General features: G+C 34.0%; 1 protein-coding gene across 1 annotated transcript in view; it reads left to right on the top strand.

Annotated features, from left to right (window-relative positions):
• MOB1B (MOB kinase activator 1B) overlaps positions 1-12866 on the top strand; it is a 66214-nt gene that overhangs the window by 43998 nt on the left and 9350 nt on the right. Inside the window, exons 3-4 of the mRNA XM_007193575.3 lie at positions 4823-4916; positions 10818-10951. Of these exons, the coding sequence (XP_007193637.1) occupies positions 4823-4916; positions 10818-10951 (228 nt within the window). The remainder of the gene's footprint in view (positions 1-4822; positions 4917-10817; positions 10952-12866) is intronic.

The raw sequence follows: 12866 nt of genomic DNA, 5'->3' as shown, positions 1-12866 counted from the left end.
GTATCTTTTCAAATTATTGCTTTTATTTTCTTCTACATGGATTATTTTATTTCATCTTTACAACCTCATGATGTAGGTACTATTATTATCCCAGTATATAGATAAGAAAGCTGAGACAGAAAGATTGTAGTAATGTGCTTACATTATACAGCTACTGAATGCTAGAGCCTGGGCTCAAATACAGAGGTCTAAAATTTCAGAGACTGCGCTTTAACCCCTATGCTAAATTGCCTCTTTCAGTAGCATACTTAGTTATTTGTCTAAACTGTGCTGTAAAAAGAAAAAAAAAAGACGGGCTTCCCTGGTGGCGCAGTGGTTGAGAGTCTGCCTGCCAATGCAGGGGGCACGGGTTCGAGCCCTGGGCTGGGAAGATCCCACATGCCGCGGAGCAACTGAGCCCGTGAGCCACAATTGCTGAGCCTGCGCATCTGGAGCCTGTGCTCCGCAACAAGAGAGGCCGTGATAGTGAGAGGCCCGTGCACCGCGATGAAGAGTGGCCCCCGCTCGCCGCAACTAGAGAAAGCCCTTGCACAGAAACGAAGACCCAACACAGCCAAAAATAAATATGAATAAATAAATTAAAAAAAAAAAAAGAAAGAGCCTCAGCTTAAAAAAAAAAAAAAAAAAAAAAAGAAAAAAAGACAATTCAATAGTGATCTTATGAAATTAGTAAAATATGATTATGATATATTCTTAACCTCTAGAAAGAAAAAAATATAAGTAAAAAGTAAATATATTCTTGGGAATTAAGCAGTGTAAGTTGGGGAATAAAAGTGGTACTTAAAAAATTTTTTTTTTTAATTTTATTTTGATTCTTTTCTCTCTCTCTTTTTTTAAATTAATTAATTAATTTATTTTTGGCTGCATTGGGTCTTCATTGTTGTGCGCGGGCTTTCTCTAGTTGCAGAGAGAGGGGGCTACTCTTCGTTGCGGTGCGTGGGCTTCTCATTGCGGTGTCTTCTCTTGCTGCGGAGCACAGGCTGTAGGTGCGCGGGCTTCAGTAGTTGTAGCTCACGGGCTCTAGAGCAGGCTCAGTAGTTGTGGTGCATGGGCTTAGTTGCTCCATGGCATGTTGGATCTTCCTGGACCAGGGCTTGAACCCGTGTTCCCTGCATTGGCAGGCGGATTCTTAACCACTGTGCCGTGCCACCAGGGAAGCCCAAAAGTGGTACTTTTAATATTCAAGGTTTATCAGCACTGGTGAAGAAATTAATAGAATTTTATAACTGGAGGAAATTTATATGACTCCAGTTATAATAAATGAAATTTAATTGAAAATATACACTAAATGCCTAGGCTTTGATTAAGGAAAAACAGAGTAGTATCTTTATTGTAATATTTGATGGCATCTTATTGTAATTTGAAACATATCATGGGATTTATAAATTGAGCTGCCACCCACTAACTTTTAGGAACCTAAGGTATTTTACTGAGATGTCTTAAAACCTTACTGTGGCAGCAGTTCTGTAAGAGCAGTATTTATTAGAGTATGGTTATCCTCCTGGACCCAGAGAGTTTAGTTACTAAAGAGATAAAGTGATTTGTTTGCTTTATTGATGAGAGTTATTTAACCTATAAGATAGTTCTATGACACTTTAAGGACAATATTCAGAATAAATTTCCAGTATATGTGTACATCCTTTTTTTGGGTACTTGTTTGTGCCTTTTCGTACCATTTATTTGAGAGCTCATTTTCTAATTTTAGAAATCTAAGGAAGGCAGTGTAGAGCTTCTGTACTACATGAGATTGTGACTTTTAAGTATAAAAGCAGATCATTGTTTTCTGTCTGTATTCTCTCTGTTTGAATTATCAGAACTGAGTGTCTGTACTATTGAAATGTCTAGAACTTCAGGAACTTATAAAATTTCACAGACATTTTGCAGTTATAGCCAGAAAAAACTTGCTTTGAACTGAAGTGTTTGAACATCCCCGTAGAACATAGAATTCTGCCTTTAAAATACAGCATTTGACTGAAGTATTGGATTACAATTTTTTTCTTATTTATAGTAATCTTTCCAAGTGACACTTGATGAAGTGAATAGGATTTGAGGCTAGATAGACAGTTTCCATTCACTGACAGTGATTAAGTAAACATTTTGGGTACATAAAAGAGTGAAGGGGATTTGTTGATAAGATTGGCATCTTAATGGCCTTTTTCCTTCAGTTTACTTGCCAGATGAAGATAAATGGTAGAAGATGGGAAATTTTACAAATTCAACAACTAGTCTCATAGCCAGAAACCAGAGGCTGGTTTTGAACATTCTGCTGCTAGAAAGAGTGATAGCTTAAAGAAGATACAAGGTTCAGAATTTTGGAAAAAGTAGATGGATGGCTTATAATTAATTTTTGTGGCACAGAATCTTGAGGCCATATCTTCATTTGTGGAAGAAAACTAAGAATTACTAAATGTCTACTTTATGGTAGACACGTATTTTGTTTTTTAGCACTCTGCAGTAAACTGAATTTTAAAGGTAGGAAACTGAGATTCAGGGAGGTTAAGTAACTGAACTATTAAGTATAGAGTTGGGATTCAAAGCCATAGGTTACCCACTGTTCATGTGGAGGACAACCCGATTAAAAATGGGCAGAAGACCTAAACAGACATTTTCCCAAAGAAGACATACAGATGGCCAACAGGCACATGGAAAGATGCTCAGCATCACTATTCATCAGAGGAATACAAATCAGAACCACAATGAGATATCACCTCATACCTGTCAGAATGGCTCTCATCAAAAAGATCACAAATAACAAATGTTGGTAAGGATGTGGAGAAAAGGAAACCCTACAGTGTACTCTTGGTGGAGATGTAAGCTGGTGCAGCCACTATGGAAAACAATATGGAGGTTTCTCTTAAAATTAAAACTAGAACTACCATATGATCCAGCAATTCTACTGCTGGATGTATATTTTAAGAAAATGAAAACATTAATTTGAAAAGATACATGTACCTCAGTGTTCATAGCAGCATATGGAAGCTAATAGCCAAGATATGGAAGCAACCTAAGTGTACATCAACAGATGAATGGATAAAGAAGATGTGGTTTATACAAACACACACACACACACGCACACACACACAATGGAATATTACTGAGCCATAAAAAAGAATGAAATTTGCCATTTGCAACAACATGGATGGACCTGGAGGGTATTATGATTAGGGAAATAAATCAAAGACAAATATTGTATGTTATCACTTATATGTGGAATCTAAAAAATAAAAAAAGAAGAATGAATATAACAAAACAGAAACAGACTTACAGATATAGAATAAACTAGCAGTTACCAGTAGGGAGAGGGTAGGTGGGAGGGGTAAGATAGGGGTAAGGGATTAAGAGGTACAAACCTCTATGTATAAAAGAAATCAGTTACAAACGTATATTGTACAGGACAGGGACTATAGCCAATATTTTATAATAACTTTAAATGGAGTGTAATCTATAAAAATATTGAATCACTATGTTGCACACCCAAAACTGATAAAATATTGTAAATCAATTATACTTCAATTTTAAAAAGAAAAGAAAGAACACCAGTCTTTCTAAAGCTTTTATGTGGAAAGGAGAAAATACTAGTGTTATGAGTTCTATGTGGACATATAAGAAAGGAAACCAGGTCATCTAACTTATAAACTTAGATGTAAAAATCCTAATAAAAATATTAGCAGATTGAATCTAGCAATACTTAAAAATTATAACACATCATGACCAAATTGTTCTTATTCCTAGAATACAAGGTTGGCGTAACACTTGCAAATCAGTTGTAATTCACTGCATTAGCCAAAATAAAGGAAGAGGAAGAAATCATATGATCATCTCAGTATAAGCAGAAAAAACATTTGGTAAAATTTAAAATCAATTTGTAATAAACTTACGAAGTAAAAGTTGAGAACTTTTTTCTGATAAAGCATATCTACAAAAAAGATACAGCAAACATCATATTTGATAATGAAATGTTGAAGTTTTTTCTCAGATTAGGAATGAGTTAAGGTTAGCCACCATCACCACTTTCCTGGAGTGTTAGCCAATGCAGTAAGGCAGGAAAAAGAATAAAAGATAATAATAACTGGAAAGGAAGAAACAACATTTATGTTCATAGCCAACATGAATGAATGTTGAAAAACCAAAAGACCGTGATTTTATTACTACACCACCACTATTATTATGAATAGGTAAATTTAATAAACTTGTTGGCTTTGAGGTCAATATAAAAAAAATATGAGTAGCATAAAAATTATAAAAAAACAAGGAATAACAGTTTTCCAGTGAAACATAAGGAAAACTATTCCTTTATGATTGGTGCTTTCTGTGCTCTTCTTAAGAAATATTTCCATGCCAAAGTTCATGGACATATTTTTCTATGCTCTTTTAAACTTTATTGTCTTGCCTTTCACATTTAGATGTATGATCCACTTGGAATTGCTTTTCAGGTATTGTGTGAGTGAAGAGTCAAGTTTTATTCTTTTCCGGAGAGATAACCAACAGACTCAGAAACCGTCTCACATTTTTTTACGGTGTTGTCTTTTTCTTAGTGATCTATAGAAGTTCTTTATATATTCTGAATATAAGATTTTTATTGATCATATGTGTTGCAAATAATTTCTCCCACTCTTGCTTGGCTTTTTATTCTCTTAAGGGAGTCACTTAATGAACAGAAGCTCCTAAATTCAGTGAGGCAAATATTGTTTGTTTGTATTCTTTTCCTCTGTTCTTTGTTGAGGAAAGAACACTGATAGATCTGAGATTCTGCTGGAATAAAAGATTGTTTGAGTAAAATTAAAATTTAACTTTTTACTTATAACTGATATTTGCTTTGCAGCTGTAGATTTCTTCAATCAGATCAACATGCTTTATGGAACAATCACAGATTTTTGTACAGAAGAAAGTTGTCCAGTGATGTCAGCTGGCCCAAAGTAAGACATGATTCATGATCAGTTCTCATTTTTACTTTGTCATACAGTTCTTAGATAAGAAGAAAATTTCTGACCTTATAATTTCTGTATTTAGCATCTCCTTCAGTGATTTACCAATGACTAATATTTTGAGTCCAGATTCCTTAGCCTGAGCTTTATAGTCCTCCCTATTGTATTGTCCTCCATCCTGCCTTTCTTCTGTTTGCTTAATCTTCTCTATCCAAATATTTTTTAAAATCGAAATATAGTTGATATACAATATTATGTTAGTTTCAGGTGTATTGCATAGTGATTTGACATTTCCATACATTATGAAATGATCATCATGATAAGTCTACTAACCATCTGTTCCCATACAAAGTTATTACAGTGTTATTGACCATACTCCTTATGTTGAATATTATATTCCCATGACTTATTTATTTTACAACTGGAGGTTTGTATCTTTAAATCCCTTTCACCTATTTTGCTCTATTCCCACCCCGCTCCCCTCTGGCAACCACCCTTTTGTGTGCTGTATCTGTGAGTTTGTTTTCTAGATTTCACATGTAAATGAGATCATATGGTGTTTGTTTTATTCTGCCTGACTTACTTTACTTAGTGTAATACCCTCTAGATCCATCCACGTTGTCACAGAGGGCAAGATTTCTTTCCCTTTTTTTTTAATGGCTAAGTAATCCGTTGTGTGTGTGTGTGTGTGTGTGTGTGTGTGTGTGTGTGTGTGTGTGTGTGTGTGTATACACCCCCCCCATCTCCTTCATTCATCTGTTGATGGACACTTAAATTACTTTCATATTTTAGGTACTGAAAATAATGCTGCAATGAAAAACATTTATCTTTTTGCATCTATGCAAATATCTTTTCAAATTAGTGTTTTTGTTTTCTTTGGGTAAATACCCAGAAAAGAAATAGCTGGATCTTATGGCAGTTCTATTTTAAATATTTTGAAGAACCTCTATACTTTTCTCCATACTGGGTACACCAATTTGCAATTCCACCAACAGTGCATAAGGGTTCCCTTTTTTTTTTTTTTTTTTTAAGGGTTCCCTTTTTGTCACATCCTTGCCAATACTTGTTATTTGTTGTCTTTTTGATAATAGCCATTCTAACAGGTGTGAGAAGTGTCTCATTGTGGTTTTAATTTGCATTTCCCTCATGATTGGTGAGGTTGAGCATCTTTTCATGTGTCTCTTGGCCATGTGTATGTCTTTGGGAAAAATGTCTATTCAGGTCCTCTGCCCGTTTTTTAATTGGGTTGTTTATTTAGTTATTTATTTTTGATGTTGAGTTGTATGAGTTCTTTGTATATTTTGTATATTAACCCCTTATTGGATATATCACTTGCAAATATCTTCTCCCATTTAGTAGGCTACCTTTTCATTTTGTTGCTGGTTTCCTTACTGTGCAAAACTTTTTTAGTTTAATGTGGTACCATTAATTTATTTTTGCTTTTATTTCCCTTGCCTGAGAAGACAGATCCAAAGAATATTGCTAAGACTGATTTCAAAGAGTTTTCTCCTAGAAATTTTATGGTTTCAGGTCTTACATTGAAATCTTTAATTCATTTTTATTTTATTTTATTTATTTATTTTTAAAAATATTTATTTGTTTATTTGGCTGCTCCAGGTCTTAGTTGTGGCATGCGGGATCTTTGTTGCAGCATGCAGGATCTTTAGTTGCGACATGTGGAATCTTTTAGTTGTGGCATGTGGGCTCTTTGTTGTGGCATGCGGGATCTAGTTCCCTGACCAGGGCTTGAACCCGGGCCCCCTGCATTGGGAGTGTGGAGTCTTAACCACTGGACCACCAGGGAAGTCCCTCATTTTTATTTTAGTTTATGTTTGTACATGGTGTGAGAAAGTAGTCCAGTTCGATTCTTTTGCATGTAGCTCTCCAGTTTTCACAAATCATTTATTGAAGGGGCTGTCTCTTTTCCCCTGTTGTATATTTTTGCCTCCTTTGCAGATTAATTGACCATTTAAGTGTAAGTTTGTTTCTGGGCTCTCTATATTCTATTCCATTAATCTGTGTTTCTCCTTTTGTGCTTGTACCATATTGTTTTGATTACTATAGCTTTGTAGTATAGCTATAGTATACTATATGTATGTATGTTTGAAATAGGCAGTGTGATACCTTCAGCTTTGTTCTTCTTTCTCAAGATTGCTTTGGCTATTTGGAGTCTTGTGTTTCTGTACAAATTTCAGAATTACTTGTTCTAGTTCTATGAGAAATGCCACTGTTATTTTGATAAAGATTGCATTGAATCTGTAGATGGCCATGGGTAGTATGGTCATTTTAAAAATAATAATTCTTCCCAGTCTGTGAGCATGTTATATCTTTCCATATGTTTGTGTGTTTTTCCATTTCTCTCATAAATATCTTAAAGTTTTCAGAGTACAAGTCTTGTACTTTTTTGCTTAGATTTATTCCTAGGTATTTTATTCTTTTTGATGCAGTTGTAAATGGGATTGTTTTAAATTTATCTTTGATAGTTCACTATTAGTGTGTTGAAATGCAACAGGTTTCTGTGTATTAATTTTGTATCCTGCAACTTTACTGAATTCATTCATGATCTCTAGTAGTTTTCTGGTAGCATCCTTAGGATTTTCTATGTATAGTATCATGTTATCTGCAATGACAGTGACAGTTTTACTTCTTCCTTTCCAATCTGGATTCATTTTATTTCCTTTTTTTGTCTGTTTTGGCTAGGACTTCCAATACTATGTTGAATAAAAATGGTGAGAGTGGGCATCTTTGTCTTGTTACTGATCTTAGAGGAAATGGTTTCAGCTTTTCACCATTGAGTATAATGTTGGCTGTGGGTTTGTCATATATGGCCTTATTATGTTGAGTATGTTCCCTCTAAGCCCACTGTTTTGAGAGTTTTTGTTAATCATAAATGGATGTTGAATTTTGTCAAAGGCTTTTTTCTGTATCTGTTGAGATGATAATATGATTTTTATTTTTCAGTTTGTTAATGTGGTGTATCACGTTGATTGACTTGTAGATATTGACCATCCTTGCATCCCTGGGATAAGTCTTGCTTGATCATGGTTTATGATCCTTTTAAAGTATTGTTGGATTCAGTTTGCTAATATTCTGTTGAGGATTTTTGCACCTATGTTCATTGGTGATATTGGCCTGAAATTTTCTTTTTATGTGGTGATTTGTCTGGTTTTGGTCAAAGTGATGCTGGCCTCATAGAATGAGTTCAGAAGTTTTCCTTCCTCTTCAATTTTTTTGGAATAGTTTGAGAAACATAGGTAATATAACTCTTTAAATGTTTGGTAGAATTCACCTGTGAAGCTGTTTGGTCCTTGACTTTTGTTTGTTATGAGTTTTGGGTTTTTTTAAAATTACTGATGCAGTTTCATTATTGGTAATCCATCTGTTCATATTTTCAATTTTTTCCTGATTCGGTTTTGGGAGATTGCATGTTTCTAGGAATTTATCCATTTCCTCTAGGTTGTCCATTTGACTGGCTATAATTGTTCGTAGTAATCTCTTATGATCATTTGTACTTCTGTGGTATTGTTTCTAACTTCTCTTCTTTCATTTCTGATTTTATTTGTTTGGGTTTATCAATTTTGTTTATTTTTTCCTAGAGCCAGCTCTTAGTTTCACTGGTCTTTTCTATTTATTTTATTATTATTATTATTATTAGTTTCTATTTCATTTAATTATGCTCTATTCCTCATGATTTATTCCCTTCTACTAACTTTGGGTTTTGTTTGTTCCATTTTTCTAGTTACTTTAGGTATAAGCTTAGATTGTTTATTTGAGATTTTTCTTATTTCCTGAGGTAGGCTTGTATTACTATAAAATTCCCTCTTAGAACTGCTTTTGCTGCATCCCATATATTTTGGATTGTTATGTTTTTGTCTTCATTTGTCTCCAGGTATTTTTTGATTTCGTCTTTGATTTCTTCAGGGACCCACTGGTTATTGGGTAGCATGTTGTTTAGACTCTACCTGTTAGTATTCTTTGCACTTTTTTTCTTGACGTGGTTTCTCAGTTACTATTTATTATCATTATTAACCAACAAATGAACATTTTGGAATTTGTAGTTTATAAGTTCATACCATGATGACAGAAATAAATTTCAAAGACAATGGTCTGTCAAAGGTGGAATAAAAAAATCAGTGGGTGCAAAATAGAGTTAGAAGATGAAGTCATCATAAGTATAAACATGACAAAAGAAAAGGAAAGAATCAGGGAATCATAGTTAATAAACTCTAGAAGTATAAGCAATATACAGTTGTTTTATTTTTCAAAAAACCTTAGGACATTGAATATTAGTATTTTTTATAAAGCTTCAGGATATTGAAAATGATTTTTGGTTTACTGTGCCTGCTTTTGACTTCTGCATTTAAAAATGAATAGGGAACACCTGAGATCATTAACAAAATGAAAAACATGATTGTGAGAGAAATGCAAAAACGTTGAGGCTTCATAACATAAGGGAAAAAACATGGATGAGTTCCTGTCTTTAAATGAAGACTACTAAGTAATGATGGCCAGAGGTCCTACCATTCATGTTCTCTATCTCCTAAGAGGCTCGAACAAGAAGAGGCTTAAGTCACACTTGAGACTTTTGTTTTATGTTAGGAAGAATCTCTTGACTGTGAAAGTCATTAAATAGTGGAACAGGGTGCCAAGAAATGCTGGGGAATCTCCTCTTGGAGACTTTCGAAGTAGACTTGACATTCATCCCTGTTTCCCAGGGTTGGTATGCTGTCAGAATATTTATTCAGGTGTATCCTGTTTAAGATTTACTGTTCAAGTGTAAGTAACTATGATTAAGTAGAAAGCATCATTGTTATCCTATCTCAAGATAGTTTTCATTGTTTAAAATAGCCTGTAGTATTTTTCCATTATATTTTCTTCCAGCTCCTTTGCTAGGCTTAATCACCTATCATTATGTCAGTCCAAACTCTGGGACAAGATTATAAAAACACAGTTGATTCAAAGAGAGAAGCTAAGTGGCAGAAGTAACCTTCAGAAACTAAAAAACGAAATGCTAGTTCAGTTTAGATAATTTAGTACATGGAGTTTCAGCTGCATGCTTACTCCTTGTCTTAAAAATCAGGTTGTGGTTGTATGTGTGTGTGTTTGTTTAATTAACTCCATTAGCATTCTGTTGTACTGTTTTTACATACTCATTTACAAGTCTGTCTTCTCCACTAGTCTTTTTCCTTGAGAACAGAGAAAGTGTCTTTCATTTTAGTGTCCCTTGTTCAAGAACAGTATTCCTTGACACAGTATTTCTCACATGGTAGGTGTACATTAAATGTTTATTATACCAAAGGATAGTGTCTGGTTAATACCCAGATACCATAGGCATCTTTATTTGGGTTGCCAATTTTCCTCAAAGGCACGTTTAGCTCCTCAACCAAATGTACTCAAATACTGAATCATTCTCTTTTTCATAATCTTACTTAGGCGCTTCCATGTCATTCTCTAGTCTTAACCCAAAATTTAAAGCCCCAAGTTAAAAAGAATTGTACTGCGTAAGGAGAAATGGTTTTTGAGGAAGAAAACAATAATCATAAAGATTAAAGATGGTCATCATAGAAGTGGGAAGTAAACTTAGGGTTTCTACTATGGCAGTTTATACTATGTGTGATTCTAAAATATAACTGCTATGTATGAAGGAAAGCTCACAAAAAATGGGTTTGGTGGGATCTGCTTAATTTGTATCCTGATAAATGCAAAATAGTCCAATAGCAATTTAAAAATGCTAAATTTAAGTGCCAAATGCAAAAAATCTTTATTTGGAGGAAGAGAGTAAAATATGTCCTGAATACATTCCTAATAAACATATATATGTAATATAAAAATATACACATTATATATAGGTATACACTGATATTCTGTGTACTTTTTATCTTTCTAATACAGATATGAGTATCATTGGGCAGATGGAACAAACATAAAGAAGCCTATTAAGTGCTCTGCACCAAAGTACATTGATTACCTGATGACTTGGGTTCAGGACCAGTTGGATGATGAGACATTATTTCCATCAAAAATTGGTATAATTGTTTAACTGGGATCCATCATGATTTATCTCTAATTTCATGCGTTTCTAGGGCTTATTGCCTCTCTATTCCAGTTTAGATAAAATCTAACCATGTTAGATTACCATACCCATCAAAATATTGCTAATCTTATGTACTTGAAAGTATCTATCTTTTTCATACCAAGTTTATCATGAACATTAGATAAACCTCCCTATAATTTTAAACAGTAAGAAGATCGGTATATGTTGGATAGTAACAAATCTGGCCTGTGTTGGGGAAAAAAGAGACTGGACATTGGGTAAGCAACCAGTATCATCTGCTGCAGTCATATCCATTTCTTGTTTAGGAAGGGAGTTTATATGACTTCAAAACAGTTTTACCTTATATTGGTGGCAAAGAGGGCTTTTGTATTCATGACCCACGGTGTGAACCTTGCAGGCTGTGAAATCAGACTAGGTGAGAAGAAAACAAGATTTGACAGGTTGGCCTGTTATCAACTGAGTGACTTTTATATATACTGACCTTTTAAAGGGCTGACCTTTCAAGTGGAAATTACATTTAGACAGTTCATATGACTTTAGTGTGTCAAACTCCTTACAACTGTGTTTTCTGAAAAAATTAAGAATTTGCTCTTTTTCAACTTTTTGACTGTATTTTATGCTTTTTTAGTTTTGGGGAGAAGGATATAGTAGAGGAGTCAGCAATGTAAATAGTTGCTGTTGTTATGGCTTGTTTTAAACACATTCATTGAATGCTTTAACTACTTTGGAGCCTTTGTAATAAAAGGTCTATTTTTCAAGACTGCATTACTTATATACATAGTAATGGTTTGGGATAAGTGCCCTCATCTTATCTTTTATCTTCATAATATATTTTTTAACTTTTAATTTTAACCCAATTTCAAGCTTCTAGAAAATTTGTAAGAATTGTGCAAACAATCCCTATGTATCCTTCTTCCAGATTTTTTAGTTGCCAACATTTTAACACATTTGCGTTCTCTCTCTCTCTCTCTCTCCCTCCCTCCCCACTCCACATTCTTTTCTTTTTCCTGAACTGTTTGAGAGTAAGTTGCAATTATGATGCACCTTTATCTGTATGTGCGTCAATGTGTATTTCCTTAGAAAATCACAGTATAACTGTCAGAATCAGGAAATTAACACCAGTACAATACTACTGTCTAATTTACAAATCTTATTCAGATTTTTCAAAATTTCCCAGTAATATCCTTAAGAGCAAAAGAAAATCTTTTTTTTTTTAAAAGAAAATCTTTGACATTTGTTTTCATTCAGTGTCATGTCTCTTTAGCCTCCTTTAATGTGGAATATGTGTATTTCTCAGGCTTTTTTGGTCTTTTCATGACACTGACATTTTTGAAGAGTGTAAGCATACTATTTTATATAGTGTCCCTTCATTTTGGGAGACACTTGTGTACCCCAAAATGTCTTATGTTTTCTTGTGATCTATAATATTTTTAAACGGGCAGTAGGCAATGTGATGACATTGAACCCAGTAGTACCAGTATTTGCCTTGTGTTTTGCCAATCTGGATCATTTAGCCACTTTAACAAAGGATGCAGACTTCTGTATTTTTCTAGTTTTGTATTTGTTTAATGCTGTAAAAGTGCTCTAATTCATAAAACAAGTCTCTCTAATTGAACTGAGACTGCAGCTAGTTTCAGGGTAAATGTAGACCTGGTGTAGTAATGAAATAATTTCCATAGAAAAAAATATGAAAATGTATTGCAGGTATTTTAAACAAAACTAAACATAGTAATACATTATTTGTGTTCAGCGTAAGAAATCTGAGGATCTGAGTATACGTTTTAGCTCCATTACCATCTTAGACATCTATTTGTTTCATTTTGGTAAAGTGGTGGTATATTAGAGGCCTAAAGGGCTAAACTGAAGACAAATTCTTATTCCATAGA

This window comes from Balaenoptera acutorostrata, chromosome 5 (genome assembly GCF_949987535.1).
Source record: "Balaenoptera acutorostrata chromosome 5, mBalAcu1.1, whole genome shotgun sequence".
In the NCBI taxonomy this organism is placed as follows: Eukaryota; Metazoa; Chordata; class Mammalia; order Artiodactyla; family Balaenopteridae; genus Balaenoptera; species Balaenoptera acutorostrata.
Note: the sequence above shows the minus strand (reverse complement) of the source record. Positions and strands in the feature narration are given on the sequence as shown.